The 27,994-nt window shown below is 44.2% G+C and overlaps 1 protein-coding gene across 3 annotated transcripts in view; it reads right to left on the bottom strand.

The window, feature by feature from the left end:
- TNIK (TRAF2 and NCK interacting kinase) overlaps positions 1–27,994 on the bottom strand; it is a 292,122-nt gene that overhangs the window by 218,049 nt on the left and 46,079 nt on the right. For all 3 annotated transcript variants that reach the window (XM_066621727.1, XM_066621728.1, XM_066621726.1), the window contains exon 2: positions 22,394–22,459. In XM_066621727.1, coding sequence (XP_066477824.1) covers positions 22,394–22,459 — 66 coding nt within the window. The remainder of the gene's footprint in view (positions 1–22,393; positions 22,460–27,994) is intronic.

The raw sequence follows: 27,994 nt of genomic DNA on the forward strand, positions 1-27,994 counted from the left end.
TGTCAACTCACATGGGCATCCGTGGTTGCACAGATGCGAGACCATAGGAAATAGGAACTAGAATTTAATCGGACAGCATGTTCCAAAAGGCTCTTTCCATTTGGCATCCACAAGAGGCAAGATCATAAGTCATAAGATTAAAGGGGACATGTAATCCAAGTCTACTAAATATTCATTTGTACCATCAGGGTGCTAGGTATGTTACAGAAAATGATAGTGGCATAATTTGAGGGTTTATAGTCCACAATCCTACATCTGCAGCGACAGTAAGATACAGGTGGGGGTCCTACCAGCTCTATCTATTGATGGTTATGTTTTATGATTCTTATTGATGGGTGTTAATTGTTACATAAACAGATTTGGATCTCATCTAAAAATGGGTAAATGAATAAGTACCTCTCTCTCTCTCTCTCTCTCTCACACACACACACACACACAAGGATTGGATGCCTGGAACCATAGCATGCAAGGACTAGGAGGATGTAACATACAAACCCAAGTCTCCTTGGGGTTCATTCTTCTGAACATTAAACCATGGTTTGGCATTAAGCAGGCTGGTAGTTATTCGCTTAGAATAACTAATAAGAAGTAAACTAATAAGAAGTAAACTAATTCTGAGTCAAGGCTTTGAAAAAAAGACCAAATTTTGAGGAAGAATTTGAAGGCAGGGAAAGAAGTGGTTCCATAGCCCATTAGATGGAAAAGATAGGGAGGAGACGTTTGGCAATCATTGGGGACAATAAGTACTGTCATGAACCAGAAAGAGTCAGGTAGCACTAAAGCAGCAAGTAGAGTTGTGTTGGAGAGGTTTTGGAAAATCACACACCCAAACTACCTTCAGAAAGGACTAAGGGAAGAGGGGGGAAAAGCCTGATGAACAACAGGCACATACATTTATTTGGAAAGATGTCCCAGAGGTTGAAGCTGCTAATGGAGTTGACTTTGTACCTTAATTCACAAGCATCCCAAGACTAAATATTTCCACTGTCATATCTCAGAAGCTTTGGTGGAAAGGTGGGCCATAGATACAAGAAACAAAACAAAATACCTGCTCCAAGGCTACTGTTAGTATTGAAGCAATATCAACACTGTCTCATGCTTCCTGACATTTTGCTTGCTTGCTCTTGTTAGCCCCACGTCCAAGTACTTGTTTGCTGCCTAAGCACACCTCAAGATTATGAATTTGTCTCTACTTAAATAGTGTGAAGCTTGACAGTGCATTATCTTCCATAGATCAACTATGCAATACTTAATCTTGCCATGCCTGCAACAGAAACCAATTATATGGGCTAAGAAACCATGTTCTTATCACAGAATTGATCCTATGCAAGTTGGTACCAGGAACTAAATCATCACAAACTGCCCCTCAATTGTCTGTTAATCACCCACTCAGAACCAGTTTCACACACTGTTAATCACACAAGCACAAGGTCTCTTTCCAAGGCTAATCATCATTATAAATTTGGTACTTCTACACATACAGCCTTATCAAGTATATCAAACAGCATATTTTCACCGGTGGTCCAAGGGACCTTAGGATGAATTGGAAGCTTACCAAGGGCTCCACAACAAGATTGGTAATGGCAGTCAAGCTTCCCTGAAAGATATTGTGCTACACCTATTAATCCTTCTCTGCAATGTGCAAAAACTGAGAAGTGCTTGGGTGTGTTCCAGACTGAGACACTCTCAGTTTACAAAGGGTAATATGGAGGCCCAACAAGCCGGTAACAAGCACACTTTTGTATACTATAATATGCACCCGAGTCCTCTGCAATACACAGGGACTCCTTGGCAGACAAGCCAACATGGAAAAGGGTTCCTTGAATGAATATAGTTCCCTTTAAAAAGGACAGGTGCCTCAAAGCAAAAATGGAGTTTCTCAAACTGCAGTATAAGTTGTGTGCATATATGAACACACAGTGGTGTCACTAGGATTTGCGTCACCCAGTGCGGGAGGTCTGTGCATCACCCCATGTAGTGGGCGGGGCAATGCCCCAGGTGGGCGTGGTGATGTACCATCACCCTGCCCCCACCGGTTTTTTGGCTGCACCTTTTGTTATAACACAGATATTTCAATGTGGTTTGTTTCATTGCATTCAGCATGAAATTACGCATTGATTGATATATAACATGCTCATATTATTCCTCCAAATTCTGATTTTAGTAATTTTAAAAACGTGTAGAGTCTCACACACACACCCATGTCAACTTACTAACAACTTATTGCAGCAGTTCTCAAACTTTTAGCACTGGGACCCACTTTTTAGAATGACAATCTGTCCAGGACCCATTGGAAGTGATGTCATGGCCAGAAGTGACATCATCAAGCAAATTAAAATAAATAATTATAAATAATTGAATTAAAATAAAATAATTAAATAAGGGGGAGCCAGTCCTGTTCCATCAAGTGAATCTATTCTGAAGTAAGTCCTATTGTGGTCAATGGGGCTTACTCTCAGGAAAGTATGGGTAGGATTGCAGCCTGTGAGCCCAAGCCTATGCATGTCTACTCTGAAGTAAGCCCCACAGTGGTCAATGGAGCTTACTCTGTAGTCTGCCTGCAATAACAACCCCCCAAAAAGAATCAGTGAGCTCTTCAGCCCTCCCAGTGCCCAGTTTAAAGTTCTTCTATTTCAGGCACTTGAGAATAAAGACCCTCCTGGCTTCACAAGTGCAAAATTGAAAACTTTCCCCTTACCATTCAAGTCTCTTTTTTCTCCTTTTTTTTGGGGGGGGGGGCTGCCTTCTGGAGCAGCTCCATCTGATCAGGACCCTTCTGGTCTCCTCACATTCCCCTTTGCCTGGCCTAACCACCAGCCAAGGCATGTTTGCATACTTGCGAGTAAACATGACTGTGAGGCTGCTTTGCTTTCCATAGGGCTCCATAAACTGGGAGGGAAGAACCTCCTTCTCTGGTGTTTTTGGGGGCTGCACTCATTGGATGAGGACCATTCTGACGTCCTTGGAGCCTCTCAGCCTGCCTCCACTAAGGCAAGCCCGCCTACTCACAAGTAAATGCAGCCACATGGCTTCGTTTCAGGCTCAGCTGGGGGGAGCTTCTCGGGTGTTTTGGGGGGGCTGCATTCATTGGATCGGGACCATTCTTGTGTTGTTGGATTCCTCTAAGCCTGCCCTTTCCAACAGACTATGGCAGTGTTATTCAAACTGCGAGGCACAGCTCTTTAGGGCGGCACCAGGAACTCAAGGGGAGGCGCGGGGTGTCCTCTCGCGATACAGTCACACCCCTGGGCAGAATACGAGCCCGTCTTCTGCCCGTCATCTGCGCTTTTTTTTAAAGCAGAAGAAACGGGAGTTGCTCAGCTGCAAGAGTGGCTGCTGCCGCCCTGCCCTCTTCCGAGCATGCTCGGCTTGCAGTCCTTAACCCTTGCTGATCCTTGTCTGGTTGGTTCCTAGTTCCCAGTGTGGGATCACTTCTCATCAAAGTGAATCTCTCTTTTCAGCCTCCCCCCTTTCGATCTCCAAACCTTCCCGCTTTCCTCCCCCTCCCCTTAAAGTTGTTTCCATGCAGTTGGCAAAGGGGGAAGGGAGAGACAAGCACACACTTTAATTGGCCAGGAGCAGGAAAAGGGTACTGTTTTTAAAGTGATTTATTAATCTTGTTGTTTGAAGAGGAAAGGCTGTATTTTTAAAGTGATGAATCTTGCTGTTTGAAGGGAATACTTATCAGCCACTGATGAAGTGATTGCCAGCCCAATCCTATCCACACTTTCCTGGGAGTAAGCCCCATTGACTCTAATGGGACTTACATCTGAGTAGACATGCATAGGCTTGAGCTGTGCATCTCCTAGTATAGGAGACAAATCAGACTCCTAACCAAACCCTTATCAGCTCTGATATATTTTCATAGTCTATTTTTGTTTTCCCCACCAGCTGCTGGAAAAATTTAATTTCATTAAATTAATAAAGGGTTCAATCCTATCCAAGGAGAATGGGAGAAATGACTAGTTGGATTGGGGTCCACAGGGGTGTGTGTGTGTGCAATGTTGGTCAGACTGGTTGTTCACAAAGTTCATTTGAAAACAATTCTATTGGTATGCTTACAAAGTTTAAAAAAATGAGTCCTCCTTGACCAGACAAAATCTACCTACTCCAGCATCCTGTCTCCAAAAGTGATCAGCAGCTGATCATTTATAAAGCATGTATATTGCTGTGTATTAATAATATATTTTTAAGATCTGCGTTTAATTAATGATATGATTAATATAATTAATATTAATATAGTTAATATATATTTAATATTGTATTATAATAAATATAATATTATATGTAATAAATTTAATATTTCTGGCCACTTCCTGTTTAGTGATGTCACTTCCAGCCCTCAGGAACATGATGGGCAGTCATGGCCAACAGCCACAGGGGTCAAGGGAGGCACTGGCCGGAAAAGTCTGAGTACCACTGGACTATGGCAAGTACGCCTACTCACGAGTAAACGCGCAAAATGGCTCACTGTCACTTTCCATAGGGCTCCATGCATTTTTTCCTTCCGGTCTTTTGGCCATAACATTTGAACGAAAGGAGCTATTTCAATTCTGTTTTTTGAACTGCACTCCGCTGGCCATTCCACATCCAACAGTGTATAGCATGACATGGTAGCTCCTAACCCCGTGATGTTAGCGCGTCCTCCCCCAGTGCACGTCACCTCCCCAGCGCATCACCTGGTGAGGCCCGCACCCCCCTAGCAACGCCAGTGTGAACACACCACTCAACATAACATAGTACAGTGAATCAGAAAAGCCAGCCAGCAGATGAATAAAGGGTGGGATTAAGAGCTTCTGAACTGCATTTCCATTCAGCTTCTGTGGAAGTAACAAAAGCAAGATGAAAGCTGCCTTAACATGCCTTCAGGTCTAACATAGTGTACTCATTGTCATAAAGTTGCACAAATTTTTGGTGGGAAGCATCAGAGGCTTACCCACACCATGGTTGGCAAAGGGCAACACTTATCCCTTTGCAGGTGGGCAACCCTTAACCCTTATCGTTCCCTCCACCTAGTCTTGCCCTTCACTCTAGGCAAAACTCCACCAGTCGTGGCCTGCAGATCAAATCAATGCAATCTGTTTGAAGGACTGGGCAGTGAATCTCATTAGCTATGGCTGGAGAAATCCAGGCTGCTGTTATTTGAGCATTCAAAATTTTAACTTTGCCATCTAGGAATTTGAAATACTGTTTTGCGCAGCACTGATTCAAAAGAAAGCGAGCATTTTCTAGTATTCTCTGTGCCTCAAAAACTGCACATGCACTCCACATCTGGTTCGATTTGAAGAAGTCAGGGCCAGTTACACTGAAGTTTCGTTGACCAGCTCAATTAGTTTAATTTAAGAGGCATCTGCCAGGTGAAGGTTGACTCTTTAATTAAAAAAGAGATGCTTTTCCCCCAAAGCTTGCTGACTGTCCATATGCCCCCTACCCTAAAATAGGTTTAAGTTTTTTGGGGAGGGAGAGGAGGTTTCCTAGAAGGGTGAGATATCCCTATCCTCTTTAAGCTTCCCTTTAACAGGTCAGCCCTTATCTGCCAACTACCTCCCTGTCAGGTTCTCTCTTTGTTGTGTATTTAAAATACATTTTTATAGCAGGTCAACCCTTGGTATCTGCAGGGGATTCATTACTGGATCCCGCGTGGATACCAAAACCCACAGATAATGGAATCGGTGGGGAGGGCCTCAAGAACTTCCCGGATACAACTGGAAGGTGCTTCTAGTCACATCTGGGAGGTCCTCAAGGCCCTCCTGACATGGGTTGGGCCCCACGCCAAGTAAAATCTGCAGGCCCTGAATCTGTGGATAACAAGGGTGGATCTGTATTTGTGTTGATGCTAGGCACTCCTCATATTTTTTTATTTCATTTATTGTCCACATATAGTTCTTGTGCCAAAGTTCCTGTGAACTGATTTACACGTTTGCCAACAGAAAGAAAAAACAAAGAGGCACGTTGGAGATACGCAATCCAAGTTACTACAGTTCTAGGAGGACTCAGATAAGGTATCTTGATACTTATCTTTGCTTGTCTCTGTTGCCTAATGCAGAAGTCCCACATATCTAAACATGTTCAGAAGACATTGTAAAAATAGTAGATACACAGCTGACTTCAATTCCTGCTAAGAGTGTTTACATAACCAGTCACTACAGCTGTTGTGGACATTCTAAGTACTCCAGTGGGTGAGAAGAGGGTTTCCATCAGGAAAAGTGGTCATTTTACACCAGACTCATGCAACACTTCACTGCTAGTATGTTGTTCCACCAATGGTGTTATACTGCAATGGTGTTATAAATATACTGCATTTCTTAAGCAGGTTCTGTTGAACGATATGGAATTCTCTCCCCCCCCCCACTTCACAACTTGGGCCTTAGTCTCTCCAGCAGTAGCAGTTAGTAGCAACCTTGAACCAGAAAAAGAACACTCTGGAGACCAAGATCCCCAAACCTCCCAAAAGTAGACCCCCAAGAGAAAACTTTTGAAAAGACTAGACTGAGATAACCAGATTGCAAAAGTTAACTGCTTCCTGTTAACCTTGATCTAGTCAGAAGTAATCCCATTGAGTTCAGTAAGACTAAGGCTGCAATCCTAACCTCACTTTCCTGGGAGTAAGTCCCACTGAACTCAATAGGACTTACTTCTGAGTAGAACTGCTTAGGACTGTGCCCTTAGACTGTAATCCTATCATATATGGGGTGGATAGAGGAAACAAACACCTCTATTCACTCTTAAAGCAGGAATGTTTATAGAAAAACCATTTATAAGACAGGAAATTAAAGATTCTTGGCAGATTCTTGCCCTTAGGAAGAAACACTTTTTGCTTAACTCTGGCAATACTAAAAATGATGATTAAAATATTGTTCTACTACTTGTGTGTCAGAAATTATGAAACTGAAAGCTTACAAAAACTACTAGTCTTAAGATACCTTCATTGGACACATAGCTATGGAGGGCTGCCAGCAGTTTGTTTTCAAAGAGATTCTTTCTAATAAGCCTTCCAGGCAGCATAGTTCTTATGCAACTCTGTCTTTTGCAACAGGATTTTAAACTCATTGCTTAACCTGCAATTTAGATAAGAATGGATGCTGGTTTTTACAAAGATGTCTTGGATGGCACTTCCACTCAGCCCAGTCATAAGAAACAGTCGAAGCTATTTCATTTGGAAAGGGAACGTTTAAAGCTCCTTCCAGTTGTCCTGTTGGCAACCTTCAGTCTCGAAAGACTATGGTATCGCGCTCTGAAAGGTGGTTCTGGAACAGCGTCTAGTGTGGCTGAAAAGGACAATTCGGGAGTGACAATCCCTTCCACACTGGGAGCAAGTGCAGTCTGTCCCTGGTCTGTCTCCCTGGCTATGGGCCTTCCTTCTTTGCCTCTTAGCCTCAGACTGTTGGCCAAGTGTCTCTTCAAACTGGGAAAGGCCATGCTGTACAGCCTGCCTCCAAGCGGGCCGCTCAGAGGCCAGGGTTTCCCACTTGTTGAGGTCCACTCCTAAGGCCTTCAGATCCCTCTTGCAGATGTCCTTGTATCGCAGCTGTGGTCTACCCATAGGGCACTTTCCTTGCACGAGTTCTCCATAGAGGAGATCCTTTGGGATCCGGCCATCATCCATTCTCACGACATGACCGAGCCAACGCAGGCGTCTCACATCAAAGCAAAAGAATATACCAGTCCATTTTTCCAAGCTTTGGGAGGGGCCGCATCAGATGCCTTGTATGAAACAAGGGCCCATGTTCAGTTCATGGAATTTCAAGGTACAGTGTCAGCTGGCTTGTGATTAAGTTCACCTCTGCCTAAGGCCCTAGAAAACTGCTGTCAGTCAGAGTGGACAGTACTGTATTAGATGGACCATTGGTCCTTTTAAATTCAAATGAAGCTTCATGCGTTCAGGTCCATTTGACTGCTCTCAGGACCATACATCAGGGACTGGCAATCGCCCAGCCACCTTTCCCAGGACTACCATGGCCTTCATTTCTGAAGTTTAAACAGATTTGTTGCTATCTTCTTGCAAAAACTATTAACCTTTCTTAACTTGTAGTGTAGCCAAGTTCACTCATTCACTTCATATATTTTTCTCTACAATGTTATGGGTATAACTCCATAAGTTTTTTTGGGGGGGAGTGAAGTTTTATGGCTGTAATTTTGTAATGGCTTATGGCAGGATAAGGACACTGTCAGACAGGATACTTGTGAGTGTATAATTGAAATACCCATATTTTATTCTTGTCTCCTCTTCCCCTATTTTCCATGTGTGCATTTGGATTGTGAGCCCCTTAGGGACAGGGACTTATCTTCTAATTCTTTATAAAGCACAATGCACACCAATGGCTTAATAGCCAATTTCCAACTCAGAAACTACAAAACTACTCTGGAACCTCTTCCCAATGTGTGAAAAAGTAGACAGCACAAAGCAGTAGATTGACAAAAAAGACAGGCATTTCCTCATGGGCTAGTATATGCTGCCCCAAATAATTTCTGAACTGTTTATCTCCAAAATATACATAGGTACCATGTGCTTAGGCTATCAACAGTCCAGAATACCACACTGATGGCTGACTTTCTTGAAGAAGCCAACATGTTGGCCCAACTGTAGCCCTCTAGAGCACTGGTTCTCACTTATTTAGCACCAGGACCCACTTTTTAGAATGAGAATCTTGTCAGGACCCACTGGAAGTGATGTCATGACCGGTAGTGACATAATCAAACAGGAAATTTTTTTTTAACAATCCTAGGCTACAATCCTACCCCCAGTTACCCAGGAGTAAGTCCCATTTACTATCATTGTTAAAAGAATATACATAGTAGCTTATTAAAAGTACAGATCTGTAACATTTCCCCATATGCAGTAACAGACCAGGGTAGCATCAAGTCTAATATACTGAAAGTAAAATATTGAAATGAATGGGGACCCACCTGAAATTGGCTTGCGACCCACCTAGTGGGTCCCAACCCACAATTTGAGAAACACTGCTCTACAGCATTTGTTCTCAAACTGTGGGTCGGGACCCACCAGTGGGTCCTGATCCGATTTTTGGCAGGTTGTGAAACTGACAAGCTGATGGCTGACGAGGAAAATGTATTGGGTCCTATGGAAAATTTATTCACAACTAGGCAAATGTGCTTCATTTATTATCAAAGAAGGAAGGTCCATAGCGAGGGAGACAGACCAGGGACAGACTGCACTTGCTCCCGGTGTGGAAGGGACTATCACTCCCGAATCAGCCTTTTCAGCCACACTAGACGCTGTTCCAGAACCACCTTTCAGAGTGTGATACCATAGTCTTTCGAGACTGAAGGTTGCCAACATATTATCAAAGGTCAGATGAAGGGGAATGCTGTGCCACCATAAGGGTTCCGAATATGGGGATCTCACCATAGTAAAAAAGGATAAAAGGTTTGAGCAGCTGGTACAGTGAAACTTTTTAAAATTCTCGTAAAGCTAGGTGGGTCTCGATAGAGTGTCGTTTTAAAAAGTGGGTCCTGGTAGAAAAAAGTTTTGGGAACCACTACTCTACAGACACCAACAAGACTGGATTAAAACAATTCCTCCCCCTCAACACACCTCAGATTCAGCTCTGACTCAAAACTGCCACTTAGAACCCAGGCAACTTCAGAGGGGAGAAAGGTAAAAACCCCTTTCCGTCAAAAAAAAAATCCTAAAAAGCAAATGTTAATTTGACATACTGCTGTGCAGGCATATGTGGGTGGGCTTCTATGCTTGGATTTTTTCCCCTCCCACCCCCCTTCTCTCTCGGGGTTCTGCTGTATCTTTCACATGAATCAAGTAGTACGAAATGTCCCCGTTGCTCTGGTAACAAGGCTTCTTTCTTTATTTTTTTAAAGGTGGGAAGGGAAAAGTATTAACTTGTAGAGTTCTCCCAGGGAAGATTAATGGCCCAATCCTATTGAGGGCCTGTGCCAGCGGACTGCACATTCTGTGGTGCGTGCTGCCACAAAAGCACCGTAAAATGCTTGGCAATAGCGCAAGGCTCAGGTGCACTGGATGGAGGGCCAGAGCCTTCCTGCTGGCAGCAGCAGAGTGACAGAGGCATGCTGGAGCCAATAAGTCCAGCACAGGGGTGGCGGGATGGAAGGAAGGGGCTGAATGGGGTGAGACAGAGCAGATGTTAGGGGAGAAGGGGCAGGGTGGGTGGATCTGGACTGGGGGTGGAATTGGTTTCACTGGCACGCACCAAATTCCTAGGTCCTTCCCTGGTCTTACCTGCCTGCACAATCACAGGTCCAAGTTGACCCATTGCAGATGCTGGGGCTTACCCTGGGGCAACGGGACCCATGTCCCCTTACCACGAGGAGACCTCCAGCAGTCAAAAATTCACTGTAGGATGCCAAGCACAGCACCAGCAGCACTGCATCACTGTGTGAGGATTTAGATTGGATTGGGCTGCCCACTGCTAAGAACACAACATTTCTAGGGCTTATGCACAATTTCCTTCTAACAAGCAAGCGCAGTCTTCTAAAAGCCTCATAGTGATGGGGAAAAATACACTATAAAGGTGGTTTGAATTACAAAACATTCAGAACACAGGGTGGAAACAGGAATGGCTATGAACACTCTGGAGTACTGAATACTGCACATCCATTATCGCAGTAATCTTTACAACAGCCTTGCAAAGTCAGCTGCGTTACTGCTGCAGCACTGAGGTCTACAAAACAGCAGCTTGATTAAGAAAGTGATTTTGTGGCAAAGATAAAACTTGAACTGGGGATTCTCTAGCTCCTGCTCTTAGTCACTGCATCACCCCCATTGCTAATAAGAAGACAGATGGCCTGGGTTGGAGGGGCAGAGGGAGACATCTGTTGTCTACTATCTAGGTCCAGAAGAACAATAGCACCCAGCTCATGCCCATAAACTGGAGCCACTTAGTTGGCTCAGGGATCAGATAGGATGCTCAAATGTTTGCAAAACATTTAAACAGACCTAACAAAGCCCAGGGACACTCATCTGCATGTTCTCTCAGTATCTGTGTACAGCCCAATTCAACCACCTCTCAGAGGCTTGGAGACATCAACTTGGAGAGAGGCTTGGCGAGATCAACCTTTGAAGTCCAAAGGTTGATGACTAGAGTAAACACAAAGAGGAAGACACATTAGGGAATTATGTTGATTTATGTGTTTGCCTGTAATCGCCTACTGTAGTTGTGCTAAAATGCACTTGGGCACATGGCATCACCCAAGCCATCTCGGAAGCCTCCTTGTAATATTTTTCCCCAATAAACCATTTTAACCCCAATTCTGTTTTGACATTTCATCTGCCTGCTGCTGGTAAACCAGGTCAGAGTTCTGCCCCAGGTTTCGTAGACTGTGGACTGCATACTGTCATATGGATTTTGGGAAGACCCCTGAGGATTTGGGGCTCCTTCATACAACTTGAAGGGAAGTTATCAAGAATGGCTGGTTTCAGGTTTTGGCCCTGGCAAAAGGGCAGATCAGAAGGAAGGAAGGAGTCTCACACCAAAGTGCTCATTCCCCACTCACCACACTTGTAAAGAAATCTTAATTCATTTACCTACTCAGTGATGAGCCAAACCACAGAAAGACAGTCACAGCTTGGTCAGTCAAGTGCTCAATGCAAACATCCAAAGCCTCCCAGGCAAAAATTACAGCAGTGCATTTTCAGACATTAGAGCCTCGATATATAAAACTAAGCCTCATCCTTTTCAGCCACAATCCCCCAGGAAACAGTTATGTTGTGCTTTATGGTAACTATTTTACCCACTCAGCTTAAAGAGTCTCTGATTAATTAAACTGCTCACTATCACTCTTTCAGATACAGAAAGATAATAAAGTAGCTGATTATTCAAACAATTAATGCCATCTTTGCCTCGGCATTAGCGCTTCAGACTCTCTGGTGCCCTACTAATAAGAGTCAGGAACCTGCAGTGACTATTCCAAATGAGAATCACCTTTTGTGACACACAAGGAGGTTTCTCACTAATCACTAATCTTCTGCACGGGTTCTGGATAACTGGTATACCTAAACAGCCATCAATTTCTCCACACTGGACTTCTGACAGCAAAACTATGTGAATTGACTCTACTGGAGTCATCATGTGAGGTGAACTATCTTTGATACTGGCTTACATGTGTGAATGACCTACACAGATTCATCACTTGATGCTTCAGTGCAAAAGCATATTCCCCTTTAGTCAGTCAACATCGCAATCCTGATTGTTTCCTCAAAATTGCTGGAGGAGGAAACAATATATGTGTGCCCCAGTATCTGCTGGGGTTCCATTCCAGACTCCCCCATGGATATTTATTTTATTTATTTATTTTTCACATTTTTATACTGCCCTTTCTCCAAAGAACTCAGGGCGGTGGTATACACAGCTGCTCCCCTCCTTCCTGTCCTCACAACAACCCTGTGAGGTAGGTAAGGCTGAGAGAAAGTGACTGGCCCAAGGTCACCCAGGATGCTTCGTGGCTGAGGGGGGATTTGAACCTGGTTCATCCAGGTCCAGGTTCACCTAGGGATGCTTTTTAAAAGACAGGGGAAAGTTTTAACAATACTGGTAAAACAAGATTTTTTAAAACTTTCCCGTCTTTTGGTTTCCCTGGTATTCATGGTATCTGTGGATTAGTGAAACTGTTGATACCAAATCCTTGGCTACCAGAACATGTCTGTACAAAAATTTGGACAGACATGTAATCTTTGTAAGCATACTTGATGGTAAATAAATACCTCCCTGCTCAAAGGGGAGAAAAAATACCACAGTGCTATTCTGCAGCTTCAAATTGCAGTCTCAGCATGGACACAAGTACAAAACTGGTCACAGCTCCCTGACCCCAAGGTGTCTGGCAAGCCCTGTTGGAGACTGAATGCTGGGCTAGATGGTCCTTTGGTCTAATATAGCTATGGCTAGTGTTTCTCAGACTGGGGGTTGAGACCCATTAGGTGGGCCATGAGCCAATTTCAAGTGGATCCCCATTCATTTCAATATTTTATTTTTAATATATTAGATTTGATGCTACCATGGTATGTGACTGCATTTGGGGAAATGTTACAACACACCTGTACTTTTAACAGGCTACTATGTATATGCTTTTAACAATGACAGTAAATGGGACTTACTCCTAGGTACATGTGGGTAGGCTTGCAGCCTAGAATTGTTAAAAATGTTCCTGATTGATGATGTCACTTTCGGTCATGACATCACTTCCTGACAGAATCTCAACTGGGTCCTGACAGAATCTCATTCTAAAACATGCTAGGAGTTTGAGAACCCAGGCTGTATGCATTTTGAAAGCTGCCATAGAAAAGCAACAGAAAAAGAATTTTAAAAGGTACTCTGGAGGACAGCCCTTGAGAAAGAAGGGGAGGGGTAAGGATCGAAGAAAAAAAAACAGAACATTTCTCTGATACAAAGGGGAAAAATACGCGTGGGGGAGAGACGATAGTGTGCATGTGGGTGGTAGGTGAAGAACAGAATGTTAAAAGAACACCACACACTCCACTTCCTCCTGTGCAAACAACAACAAGGAGTTAGAGGGGAGGAGTATGCATGAAGAGCTTGCCTCCCCCGAGAACTGCCTGCACCTCTCCAGGAGGCCAGCCCTATTTGACAAGCCTTGCTCTTAAGCTCAGGAAGCATTTTACAGGGAACGAAAACCCTACACACACACACACACACACACACACACACAAACAAGTGAACTCTCTTCAGGGTTAAATAATTCCTCCTACTTGCCAAAGACAAAAAGCAAAAAATTATTGCCTATAGCATATCCAGCTACAATTAGCATGCTTGCAACCCTAAAATCATTCCTCAGCAGAGCAAAACAGGTCAATGATGGTTCAGTCAATTGAGAAGCTTTCTTAAAAATAAAAAAGGGCATTTCAGACAGATCTGTAGATCTTCCAATCCCACCCCCTCCCCACTTTAAACTGTAAAGCCCAACCTTTGGCTGCAGAAGATATACGAAATACAGCCCAACCTTTTATCTTCCCCTTTTCCTATTCACCATATGTTAAGAAACTCAAAAATTCAACATGACAACAGTAACAATGGCAACAACTTAAATAGATCGGAGACGTATCTTGTGCCTGCTCGTTGGTCGTGTTGTTAAATAACGAAACAACCTGCACAATTCATATCAAAAGATAAGCTGCCGCCAATGTCTGTTTTCATTCACGTAAAAATTATGCAGATTCGGCCGCATCGCTTCCAAGAGTAATGAGGATTCATTCATCCACTCTGGAATGACCAACCTTCAGTTAAGTCAGACACTGACGAAACTATTTCCAGCCTCGACAGTTTTTTCAACTATTTATATTTAGTTCCATCGTTCTTCCAGCAACATCCACCACTGAAGTTAAAGAAAGCCTTGCAAAAAGCCACATCTTCTGCTCCATACATCTGGTAGTATCAGTGTAGCAAGAGAATTGCCTTGGGGCTTCTAGAGCCCCGATGCCATATGACCAACCCCTTGCCCACACTACAAGGCTGAGGCCGGAAAATCTGGGCAGCCCATTGGTTGCTTGGTCTGGAGAGATGGGTGCACCTAGGACTGGGTGGGTGTTTCATTTACCCAGCCTCAATCTGGCATGTGCTTTTGAGTCCTGCCCACCTTTTCTGTGTACTCTCTGAGACTGGTTGCCTTGTTTTTGGGAGCAGGTAGGAATTTTTTGCTGTCACCCTGATTGGCAGTTGGGTGACCGCTTTTTCACCTACTCCAGACTGGCATATTGAGATGGGAATTTATGTCTTTCTCTAGCAGGTGACATGCTGGCAGGGTAGTCGGGAATGGACCTGGCATACTTGCTGAGATAAGCAAGGTCAAGGGGTAAGCCAAGACCTCTCTTACAATGCTTGCCTGGGTTGAGAAGCTGGCTGGCTAGTTCCTTGGCTGGTTTTGGCAAAAGCCAACACATGGCTTTTTGCCTGTGCGGGTCAGTGCAAACCAGCTGCCTTGACCCTTCAGGGTTGTCAAGGACAGGATAAACTAGTCCACGACTATGCCTTTAGCTAGGTTGTGATGCTCATGTGGGGTACGGGGGAGGTGGATGGCTAGTGCCGTTTTCCCCAAACTTAGAGCCAGCATGTTGGTGAGTTTGTAAGTTAGGTTTTTTTCCTGCTATTATTATTATTATTATTAACAGTATTTATATACCGCTTTTCAACTAAAAGTTCACAAAGCGGTTTACAGAGAAAAATCAAATAACTAAATGGCTCCCTGTCCCAAAAGGGCTGACAATCTAAAAAGATGCCAGGGAATACCAGCAGACAGCCACTAGAACAGACAGTGCTGGGGTGAGGTGGGCCAGTTAACATAAGAACATAAGAACAGCCCCACTGGATCAGGCCATAGGCCCATCTAGTCCAGCTTCCTGTATCTCACAGAGGCCCACCAAATGCCCCAGGGAGCACACCAGATAACAAGAGACCTCATCCTGGTGCCCTCCCCTACATCTGGCATTCTGACTTAACCCATTCCTAAAATCAGGAGGTTGCGCATACACATCATGGCTTGTACCCCATAATGGATTTTTCCTCCAGAAACTCGTCCAATCCCCTTTTAAAGGCGTCTAGGCTAGACGCCAGCACCACATCCTGTGGCAAGGAGTTCCACAGACCGACCACGCGCTGAGTAAAGAAATATTTTCTTTTGTCTGTCCTAACCCGCCCAACACTCAATTTTAGTGGATGTCCCCTGGTTCTGGTATTATGTGAGAGTGTAAAGAGCATCTCCCTATCCACTCTGTCCATCCCCTGCATAATTTTGTATGTCTCAATCATGTCCCCCCTCAAGCGTCTCTTTTCTAGGCTGAAGAGGCCCAAACGCCGTAGCCTTTCCTCATAAGGAAGGTGCCCCAGCCCTGTAATCATCTTAGTCGCTCTCTTTTGCACCTTTTCCATTTCCACTATGTCTTTTTTGAGATGCGGTGACCAGAACTGGACACAATACTCCAGGTGTGGCCTTACCATCGATTTGTACAACGGCATTATAATACTAACCGTTTTGTTCTCAATACCCTTCCTAATGATCCCAAGCATAGAATTGGCCTTCTTCACTGCCGCCGCACATTGGGTCGACACTTTCATCGACCTGTCCACCACCACCCCAAGATCTCTCTCCTGATCTGTCACAGACAGCTCAGAACCCATCAGCCTATATCTAAAGTTTTGATTTTTTGCCCCAATGTGCATGACTTTACACTTACTGACATTGAAGCGCATCTGCCATTTTGCTGCCCATTCTGCCAGTCTGGAGAGATCCTTCTGGAGCTCCTCACAATCACTTCTGGTCTTTACCACTCGGAAAAGTTTGGTGTCGTCTGCAAACTTAGCCACTTCACTGCTCAACCCTGTCTCCAGGTCATTTATGAAGAGGTTGAAAAGCACCGGTCCCAGGACAGATCCTTGGGGCACACCGCTTTTCACCTCTCTCCATTGTGAAAATTGCCCATTGACACCCACTCTCTGCTTCCTGGCCTCCAACCAGTTCTCAATCCACGAGAGGACCTGTCCTCCAATTCCCTGACTGTGGAGTTTTTTCAGTAGCCTTTGGTGAGGGACCGTGTCAAACGCCTTCTGAAAGTCCAGATATATAATGTCCACAGGTTCTCCCGCATCCACATGCCTGTTGACCTTTTCAAAGAATTCTATAAGGTTCGTGAGGCAAGACTTACCCTTACAGAAGCCATGCTGACTCTCCCTCAGCAAGGCCTGTTCGTCTATGTGTTTTGAGATCCTATCTTTGATGAGGCATTCCACCATCTTACCCGGTATGGATGTTAGGCATGTTACTCTCCCCTTGCTAAAAAAAGGAGCACCCACTTGAAAAAGTGCCTCTTACCCAATTAGCAGGGGTTCTGCTAATTGGTCTGCTACAGGTCTGTTTTCATATTAATAATAAAATCTTATTATCCCAAGCTTCTGTCTTGTGTGCTTTTTTTTGGGGGGGGGGGAGATGCCTATGGCACTCTGCATATGCTTGAAGACAATCCTCTGCAGCAGCTTCTGGCTTTTGGAGGGCCTCAGCAAGGCGGCCTCCATGGGCTCCCATCCTACCTGACTAGGTCCCTTATTCAAGGCTCAAGAGAAGCAAGGGCATCACGGAGCACTCCCTCCCCTTTTGTCCTCTTTCTTATCTTGTTGTTTTGAAATGAAGCAGTATGGCACCCTATGCTCCTGCCATCATGTTGACCAGCAGTGCAACAAGACTAGCGGCAGCAGGATGCCATGCCAAGCACAGGTGGGTAGAGGGGTTGCACTGGTAAAACTCAGCCAGAGCTTTGCCCTCATCCTCCTCAAACCTTGGTTACATGCTACAATCCAGGTTTGGGGAGAATTTCCTATTTGACTGGGAGGGAGTGTTTTGAGGACAGTTCCCCCCACCTCCCAAACCTGGCTCTGTCCTCATGGTGGTATCAGAATTTGCTGGCTTCAACACTTGTATACGAGCAGATAAGGAGGAAGGAAGCAAGCACTGGCACCAAGGCAAGAGGCAAGGTGGTACACCCTAAGCAACTGTCCTAAGGGATCTCCATATGAAGCCACAGTCCCTAGTCAACAAAATGGACACACCTGGGTGTGGACCAAATCTATACAGTAAGTACATGTATACAAACCCTACGATTGGGTTGCCAAATTCTCCCACACCTCACATTAGAAGAAATTCTCAGGAACTGGCAACACTCCTGTTCCCATCAAGGATCTTTTCAAGTGTCCTACCCTGCTATTATTCACTGTTGCAAGTTTGTCTCTACCTGTTGAATACGGCATTGACTCTGCAACATTCTTGCCTTTCACTGACATAAAAGCAAATAGGTTGTTTGGCTACAAACTAAGATTCTTAGTTGATGTCTCTAAGACAGGGGTCTCCAAACCCCGTCCTGGGGGCCAGATGTGGCCCGCAGCAAGCCTCTATCCGGCCCGCGGCAAGCCTCTGATCCCCTGAGACCTTTTGGTCCAGTTGACCAAATACAACTGGAGTTGTGCTTGTGGGGTGGGGGAATGATGGTCCGTTTATGTGTGTACTTTATTTCTTGGGCTGTGGAGAAATCCTGGATATTTGAGTACATTCATTCATCTAAGTTCTATCTCTAACGTATTTATTTAATTTTTTTTCCGGCCCTCAACATTATGCCAGATATCTGATGCGGTCCTTTGGCCAAAAAGTTTAGAGTCCCCTGCGCTAAGACATCAACCAACCATTATAAACAATTCAAATTACCCTTACCAGATGCAGCCTTAGAAGTGTCAAGTTGCCTCACTGTTTTACACACTTGCATTTCTTTCCTGATTTAGAATGTTTGTATACCACCTTTCTCTTCAACACAGTCAGGACATTGAAATAACAGGAGGACACTGAAATAACATACGTGTGCACAAGAGATGCAGTTGGTTTTTTGATCCTTAGAAATCAAAAGGATTTTTCCTTAGAAAGGGGTTAGAAAGGGGTTGAAGCACAAAGAACAGCAGCTCAAATTAAGGGACAGCTCATATGCAGCCACCAACCCTGGTGGAGTAATATGAGAATGAGCTGCAGCAAGCCCATGCATGCCCCGCATGCATTAACGCTGGTAATCTGTTATCCCTTCACAGGTAAAGGGAGGAATCTGAAAGCTTCCACTTTATGTTTTGAATAAGCCACTGTTTCTTGTTGCATCTGAACTTGAGAAACTGTGAGTTTCCTTCTTTGGACTAACCAAGTTTGAATTGAGGACACTCACGCATTCTAACATTACAGAAAGCAGCAATTTATTCAAATGGAAGCATTCAGTGTCTTCCCCCACCACACATGATGGGGAAGAGAGCCTGTAAATCCTTCTTGCTGCATGTTCTTGCAACAGTAGACCATGAGAATTGCATCTTAACAAGGCTCAAGAGAAGTGTTAAGACTCACAGCCAAGGGATAGGTTGTTTTGTTTTTGTCTGTCTATAAAGAAAAAAAACAGTAGTTTATCAGGCACCAAAGTCAAAAATAAAAATTCAGATCTATCTTCTGTAAACAGGAACCAGTGAAATATTATCAGTTGTTCATCTTTTCCTTTTTATGAATATTTGGCATCTAAACCCAGTGCAGCGCTTAACAGTATATTGACTACATGGGGTGCCTTGAATTGTTCAAAAAATAGTTTGCTACTCACGCTCATTTCTTTCCAAAGTAATCCACTAAAATAACTAGAACCAAGGGGAAAGATCACAATGCAGAAGTCTTACACCACAATCCTGTGCATGTTTATTCAGAAGTCCTACTGTGTTTAATGCTACTTACTCTCAGGAAAGTGGATATTATAATATGCACAAGCAAGCCTTTGTTTTCAATTTTGATTGCAACCTCAGCATCCAAAAGTAAACAAATAGCAAAATCTTTAATAAAAAGGGCAAAAATCCCACAAGTTTTGGAAGATATTTCCCATTTTGCTTTTCCATCAAAACATTAAGTTTTCAAAAGGATGTTGTTGTCACATTTTCCAGCAGGAGTTATTAGAAATATGCACATGTTTAGAACTAGGTCAACCTCTCCAGTTATTTTACCAGTCGAGAAAAACTGTTTAGACATCTCTCTAATGCTCTTAGCTCCAGCAAACCAGAGCAGAGTAGCTGGAAATTAAATGAACTAAGAAAAAGAAACAGCAACTCAGTAGAAATACCTCCTTTCTTGAGATATAAAAATAATACCAAAAAAGAGGAAGGCTCTGCAGAATGTAACCTTAGCAAGGATTTTAACGCTACTTTAGAAATTCACACTTCTGAAGAAGCCCAGATGTTTCTGCTGATTTTTGGTTCACTTGCATTCTTCTGTCATCCTCATTGAAGATATAAGCCTAGAGCAATTGAGGATGCAGAATCCAGAATAAGTCTTTCCAGACAGATCATACCCTCTACTTCTCTCTCTTGGGGTGGGGGGGCATGCAAGAAAGGGTAAATAGGAGGGGGGGTTTGTTACATCGTAATACTACAGCAATAGAAAGGACCACTTTTTAAAATACTGGCTTACAACACAAAGCTAAAAAATTGGAAGGTTGACAGTGCAATTTTTAAAAAAAATTTGCATTTTAGAATAGGTGTGTACTGCTTAACAACAGACTGCATAATGACAGCCCGCATATATGACAGTGGTCAAAGCACAACAAAGAGGTTCTTAATGAGGCAATCGCATCTCCCACATCTGCCTGCAGCAGAGTGCCAATTTACACAACAGAGAGGCTCTTAATACAAAGAAGAGGCAGTCTATCTCCATTAGCCAATGCAGCCAGCAAGTGTCTTGCAGAGAGTGTCTGTTTACACATCAAAGGCACTAGATTGGGTCAAGTGTTCGCTTAACAACCTATTCGCACAACAAGTATCCCTGTCATTAAGTGGTCCACACCTGTAATTATGTCCTCAAAGTTCTTGATAGGCTCTTGGAAACTACAAGAAAGGCAGTATAAAAATTCCAGAACAAACAAAATTTAAGCAAACAACTTACCATGCACTCCCCAAATAAATACAGCCGACAACAGGTTTGGAATTAAAATGGGCCACTTTTATTAAAATACCAAACATTGCAACAGGGCAACAAAAGGGGTTAAACAAACCCATCCCAAGTGCGGGGTTCTAGGTGGGGGAAATGGCCCTAGCTGTCTACGTCCCCCAGTCTCGTACGGCATCCACCTAACTCCAGACATAACTCAATTGTTATTAAGCCCGCCTCTCAATGTCGCCCGAAGAGGGTAAGTCAGCAGAACTGCTATGCCTTCAGGTCACCCCTGCAAGGCCCCCAAGTTCAGACAAGGGGCTAGCCAGCCTGTCTCCTTGAGCCAGTCACGCATCATGGGAGCGGTTCTGGTTTCACCCCACGTCCTTGCTGACTTAGATTGGACACCGAGAAGGTCTTCTATCTATGCACTCCGCACTTCTACCGCCACAAGGGGAGGTCAGTCTACCGCTTGGCCTTCCTTGCACCCAAAAAGGTTCTCAAGCCCTGTTGCAAGTCTGTTAAAAAGAGGCCATAGCCCATAAGGGAAAGATGCACTCCATCGCCACGGTAAAGAGCAGGCTGCCCAAAACAAATTCCAGGGTGATGGATAGCCGCTCCCCCGAGCTCCTTGACAAAACTGACCAGTTAAGCATTAACTCTTTTGCGGGCAACATCTATTCTTCTAATGCTGCGCGCCCACCTCCAAACCCTCCTAGGCAGCATATCAGACCACAGGATAGTAATCCCAGGAAACTGACTAACTTGGTCAGTTGGTCCCTCCAGACCCTCAGGGATTTTACAAAGTGAGGAGTGATCAGGTGGCTTTTCTCAGTTGTTCCAAGAGAAGCCTCCTGGTCGCTCCTCCCTCCACGCTCATGGTGCACATGGCATGCACCACCAGCACATGGTGGCAGGTGCTGTGAGCAGAATTAAAAGCTCTGATACTCAAGCAAGGCTTTTCTATTTGGACTCATTCTTAGACTGGGATTTTAGGTTATTCAGTATATTACACTGAATACGCGTACAGTCATCATCCCCCCCCTTATCTGTGGGGAGTACATCCCTGCTGCTACTGTGGATATCCATAACTGGATATCTGATCTCTTGGATCAGAGGGCAGCAAAAGAAGATGCCTTCTCTGATGTATTTAGGTCCCTACTAAGAGCTCAGAAAAATACCTCAAATCAGAAATGGATGGCAGAGACAATTTGGTACCTGGAAACAGAAAATCCAAATAGCCACTCCCACATTGTTAAGAACTAAGGTGGGGGTGTTAATAGTTACAACTGTGGAATAACAAAAGGTTCAATAATAGAAAGCCTACTGCCCTATACTGCAACCACAAAAGTCAGCTGCCTGATGGAAGGTACTTTCACTTGCCTAAGAGCATGGCCAGGACAAGCACTATAACAAGACAACTCATCTCTGTGGTTATTAGCTCACAACCCAGGGGATAAAAGTGTCTCCACATTAAATGCACACCCTTGGTTTCAGCTGCCCCATTCTTCCCCACCTTCATCCCCTCACTCACCTCCCATTTCTTGAAGTAAGATTCTCATTTTGACCAAAAGCAAGTGAGAGGGTAAGATGGGCCATGCCATCTTACAGGAGAAGCCATGCCAATAATCTTTCGCTAATGCAGTGTTTTTAAAAAATGCTTGCTGTCCAGGTTGTATTGACATCCCTCATTACTATTAACAACATTCTGCATTAGGAATATTCTTGAAAAGATGTTTAGACTAATATATAATAAGAAGCAGAGATCTCACGCAGGCAATCAATCTCAGACCGGCACAAAATGTTCTCTTGCAAAAAAAAATAAAAAAATCAGACTTTTTTGAAACAAACTGGAGAAGGGGAAAAAACTGAAGAAACTATTAAAGTTAAAAACCAATAGTAATAAAAGATGGGCAAGGTAATTAATTTTTAGCATGCAGACTCACGTACCAGGAAGTTACATAATTCTTACCTTATAGACTTGTCCATAGGTCCCATTGCCAACAAGTTCTACCAGTTCAAAGATACCCGCAGGATCCTAAGAGGAAATAAAACAAACATTAGAAATAAAACAAACATTTGATTAAGAGATACTTGAAAAGTGCTGCAAATAAGCATTCTATTAAATCTATTCATCCATCATTTCAAGGGACAGTATTTCAATGTAGCAGTGGTATAGACCACATGTGTTACCTGTGCCAAGAACAGAGAAACAAAAAGCTTATCCACGAACATGACAGTAGGACCAGTGGGGACGGAAAGGGTAAAGCATATTTGATTTTGCTTATGCTGAAGATCAGACAGATCCAATCTGTCAGAATGGATTGGAGGGAGTGCCAACATCCTGGCCAATATGACCCTGTGCTTTTATTAGCCTTCAAGTTGAAATCCACAGCTTGGATTCCTTGCCAGAGTAATTTCCAAGTATTGGTTCCCACCATACCATTCAACAAGGCACCTTCTCTATGCCTGAGGCACCCAATCATCAAGATGGCTAGAATGATGTGCTCAGGATGGATGGATGACAATGGCAGACCTCCCCAGCCCTGCACCCCAGGCCAAAGGTCTGTGATGGCGCCCTCCCTCAGGATGTTCCCGACCCCAGCATGCAAATCTGCCTCCCCCCCCCACTTATCTGAAGCTTACGAGCCTCGCCCGACCCCAGGCTGTGTCAGAGAAGTTTCCTGAGGGTTCCCAGACACTCTAACCTGTGCTTCCGGAAAAACGGAAGCACAGTTTACAACCCCTCGGGAGATTCTGTGGGGTCCTAAAAGCATGCAAGGCTCCACACCTGGGGCATTTGCCCCATAGAATGAATGGGAGGTCCAAAACTGATGGATGATTTTCTTTTCCTTCAAGTCAAACAGGAACTTCTTACCAACTTTATGGATTGATACTGGTATACTTTGCTCACTGCCCCTCCCCCACTCCCATTTAATTATCTGATTTAGTCTGCAAGCCATTTTGTGAAGTTTGCTGAAATGCAGTGCATGGGTGTGTGCATATAATAACCACCAGGCCAGCTCCCACATACTTGTGACTCTTCCTCAAACAGAGGAAGAAGATGACAACAACTTATAATCTTGACCATTTCTCCAAAGAGCTCAAGTAGATTGCCCATTTCATAATATTAGAACCTCAGGATCATCCAATGGATAAACTACCCGTCAGTCTGGGGGCTGATCCTTACCCCATGTAAACAGAGAGCCCTAGAACATAAGCACTTCCTTTTGACTTCAAGTTTGCAAGAGAAAAATTCATAGCTGGCAGGCAAGTTGACCTTCAAAGCTGGCAAGCTTCTTGCTGATCAGCTTCTAGGGAAGCCCAAGAATCTCTAGAAGACAGTTTGAGCTTCAGGGTCAGGGAGAAAAAAAGAGAAGAGCTTTGTTTTTTTAAACTCTCTCAAGGGAGGAGTCTTATTCAGACATTTCATAAACATGGGTGGGTGGGTTGGAGAGATGATTGGCAGAAGATTCTGGTTGAAAAGAGCCTTCTATATGCTAGAAAGGCTCTAGCCCAGTGTTTTGCAACCAGTGGTACTCGTACCACCAGTAGTACTTAAGGTGGTGTCCAGTGATACTCGCAGGACTGCCAGAAACCTACCACCTGGAAATGAGACCAGCAACACAATGCAACAAACAGCGGCAGGAGGCATGGCTCAGCAGGCAGAGTGTGCGCTCAGCAGCTCCAGTGTGCGCTTCTTGAACACACGAAAAAGCCCTCCCATACACCCTGAGCCTCTTACTGGTGTTTGTTGCGTCATGCCTGGCCTCCCAATCTGAAGTAACTGATGATGACGACATCTTCGCTAGTTACTTGCGGTGGTACGTCCCACAGGTGGACCATACAAAGGGGTATGGTGGGGAACATTGAGAAATGCTGCTCTAACCACACAAATCAGGAACCTTGCCTTTTCAGAGTTTCCAATAACATGGTCAGAGATTTCCATTCTTAGAGTTGTACGTCCACAAGGCTCTGTACTAGGTGTTCAAGTGAATGGGTGTAGAGCAGTGTTTCTCAACCAGAGGTATGGGTATCACCGGTGGTACTTGAGGTGGTGACTTGTGGTACTTGTGGAATCCTGGACTCTTGCTGCCCAGCAGCAAGACCAGCAACATAACACAACAAACAGCAGTAAGATGCTTGGCTTGGTGGGCAGAGCTCCAAAACATGCTTTCTGTGTGCTCAAAAAAGCCCTCTCCTCCATCCTGAGCCTCTTACTAGTGTTCGTCATGTAATATCTGGTCTCCCAAACCAGAAGTACCTAACTGGCGATGATGTCATCACCAGTTACTTCCAGTGGTACTTACAATAGGTGGACCATGCAAAGTGGTATGGTGGGGACAAAAGTTGAGAAATGCTGGAACAGAGGGAAGGACGCAGTCTGTGCATGAACTGACTGCCTGAAAGAGGCTATAAATTCACTGCTTTGTCATGCACAATCATTTAATGTGCTAGGAGGTGCATTATCCTGCCAAGGAAAACCTGTGCCAGTCACAGTCACATCACTGACCCAGCAAGGAATACCAGAGCTGACTTTTTCATGTTGCCTTCAATGTCTCTGCAGGGTACAGAAAGAATTTCCTGGGATGCAACTGGGCAGAAAACTGTTAAAGCCCCTCAGCTGGAGAGGTGCTGCAGGGTGAGGAGATTGTAGAGCACAGCTGGACCAGCAGCATTCCCACAGAAGTGCACTGCTCAAAATGGACAAAGACGTGGGCCATTTCTATAAGCTGAAAGGCATTTAGTGCCATTAGAGCAGCAGGTTCCTATAGGCAGGGAGAGAGAATAAGGAACCCATAAAAAGCAGCAAGCTGTGCCTTACCCTGCTGCACAAAACAGGTTGAGAAAAGATTTTGTTTTAAACTTTGTTCCCAAACAGATGCATTTTTAATTGTTCATCATGAAAGAATATTTTGCCATATGTAACAAGCCTCAGAGAAACAAGGCTAAACACGCACTGGCTTGAGCAACACCGAAAAGGGCTTACAATGGATCTCACTCTAAATTTGAATCAGCAACAGGATGCTTTGCCAAGTCCATATTGCTCCAATGTAGAAGGCTTGATGTTCTGTAGTCCCAGAAAGGTGCTCACTGCTTTAGAGAGCTGGCAGGGAGGATAGGAGCGGGCAGTGGGAACAGCACCTGCACTTCAGGCATTGTACCTATGAGTCAGAGCCCCTTTCCAGATCTTCCCCTACCCCCAAAATGGGCTCCATATTTAGGAGATGAGATCTGCTATCTGGGCTTAGGCATGGAGTAACCTCAGCCAGATTACAATACAAAATGTTTATCCATATAAACCAGATTAAATGAGCAGCAGCCAGCCATCCCACCATACTCATTTGCCACCGTGGTCTCCTCCTTCTCACGACAACACTGGAAGGTGTGGCATAAAAGAGATTCAGATAGGCAGAAACAGAACATTCAGATACAAGACTACAAGTCACTCATGCACTGTGCCAAATACCCTACTGGAGTACCATACCGGCTCTTCTACTGTTTGTATATCTCAGCGGTCTCCAAAGTGGTGATTGATATGCACTGGTAAAGGTGTCCCCAATGCGGCCAGAGCTTACTGTTCCAACTGGGGGTCTCTGTCGTGCCACAGATTACCCCCCACCTTAACACTGATCAGCCACTTCCAGAGTCTGTGGTCCCAGCAGGCTTTGTGTCTGGATTTTCGGACATGTACAGTTGGCCAGTGTGAAGGTTGGAGGCAATCTGTAGCATGACAGAGAGGCCCCTGGGTGGAACAGTCACCTCCGTAGAATCACAGTGGGCACAGGATCTGGCCCACAGGCCAGAGTTTGGCACCTGCTGATTTATCTGAGAACATCCCAAATGCAAATTGCTGAATATTGAAACTTGCAAGAAATTACACAGACCACAGAGAGACCGAGACTGAGACTGCAGGCATAAGATAGAGAACTGAAATAGCTCACAAAACGCTCCCTGACATTTAGGAATCAAAATATGAATGCATTTAATGGAGCCCTCTAAATTATTCAGATAAGCTTAAATGGGGACCAGCGCAGGATAAGCAGCACATAATCTCAGACCAAATATAGACACTTTTATAGATAATGGAACTTGGACTCCACTGCTTACAGCAATGTGCTATATTCCATTTGGCAAAGCTTTTTTTCTTCCCTGCAAAGCTCATTTACTACAGACAAGCGCTGCAGGGCGGGCTTTTACCTTTTCCTGCTAACATTACAATACAAAATGTTTATTCATATAAACCAGACTCAGTGAGCTGCAGCCAGCCCTACCCCTCATTTTTACTTTTCCCTCCTCACCAAAAGACTTGGGGAACAAAAATATTAATAGCGATGACAGAAGTTTGCACAACCAAAACATACAATTGGAGGCAGGAATCTTGCACAGAAGCAGATATGCGGGTGGCCCCTTGAGCAGTAACCACTGGGGCAGCATGAGAAGCTGTGTGCAAGAGCACCCCCCCCTTCCAGTGCATTTCAAACACACAGTTCCTTCCTCAAAATTTAATTTGTCCACGTGGCGTTTAGTTTACCATCTTACAGGTTGGGTTACAGCTTGAAAAGAGCGCATGCAATAGCATTTATGTTTGGTATTTATACTCTGCTTTTTGGCCCTACCAAGAGCCTCCGAAGTGGCTAACAAAATCAATTAAAACTTTTTAATTAAAATTAAAAACCAATCAAAATCAATGAAGATAAAAAATAAGTAATCAACTAAAACAGCCAGCAGTGACCCAACATAAAAACCTAAAGAGGAAAAAGAACCATTCTCCAAAACCAGACAAAACTGGAATTTTTGGCAAGCACCTGAAAACCATCAAGGAAGGGACCAGGCAGAGAGGGTGAATGGGATCATAAACTGGCATGAAGATCTCCCCCCCTCCCCTTATTAGGGTGAATGGGACCATAAACTGGCATGAAGATCTCCCCACCCCTTATTAGTGTGAATGGAACCATAAACTGGATTAAATTCATTCATTCATTTTCTATCTCTAATATATTCATTTATGGAAATTTATTCAAATTTGAAATGTAAATTAATTCTTTTTTTTTCTGGCCCCTGACACAGTGTCAGAGAGATGTTGTGGCCCTCCTGCCGAAAACTTTGAGCACCCCTGATCTACCTAAATGCGTCACGAGCCACAGCACCTATGATCCTGCACATGCATTCAAATCCAGCATGTGCCATGTTACACATGTCTCAGAGCATGCTTGGTAATAATGCAAGGTTGATGGAAATCTCGTGACTCAGGTCAACTGTAGAATAGAATAAATATATTCACACCAACTAGTTGTGCAAAAAATCCCATTCAGTGACTGAATGTGCATTGCTGGAACAGAGCCCGTAAGAAACTGCAGTGCCTGACCTGCTGCCCTCACTAAGCCTCCGAGCAAGCAAACATCTCATTGTTTAATCCACTGCTTTTAAGACAGGCCTAATGATTCCAAACTCGATAAAAAGTTATTGAATTATGCAACACTATTCTAATTGTCCAGACCAGGCTATAGGCAGGTGCTCCTTTCACCCTGCCCCACTTATATCACTTCCACAGCTGGCCCAGAAAGCCTAC

The sequence above is a fragment of the Tiliqua scincoides genome, chromosome 3 (genome assembly GCF_035046505.1).
Source record: "Tiliqua scincoides isolate rTilSci1 chromosome 3, rTilSci1.hap2, whole genome shotgun sequence".
Taxonomy (NCBI): domain Eukaryota; kingdom Metazoa; phylum Chordata; class Lepidosauria; order Squamata; family Scincidae; genus Tiliqua; species Tiliqua scincoides.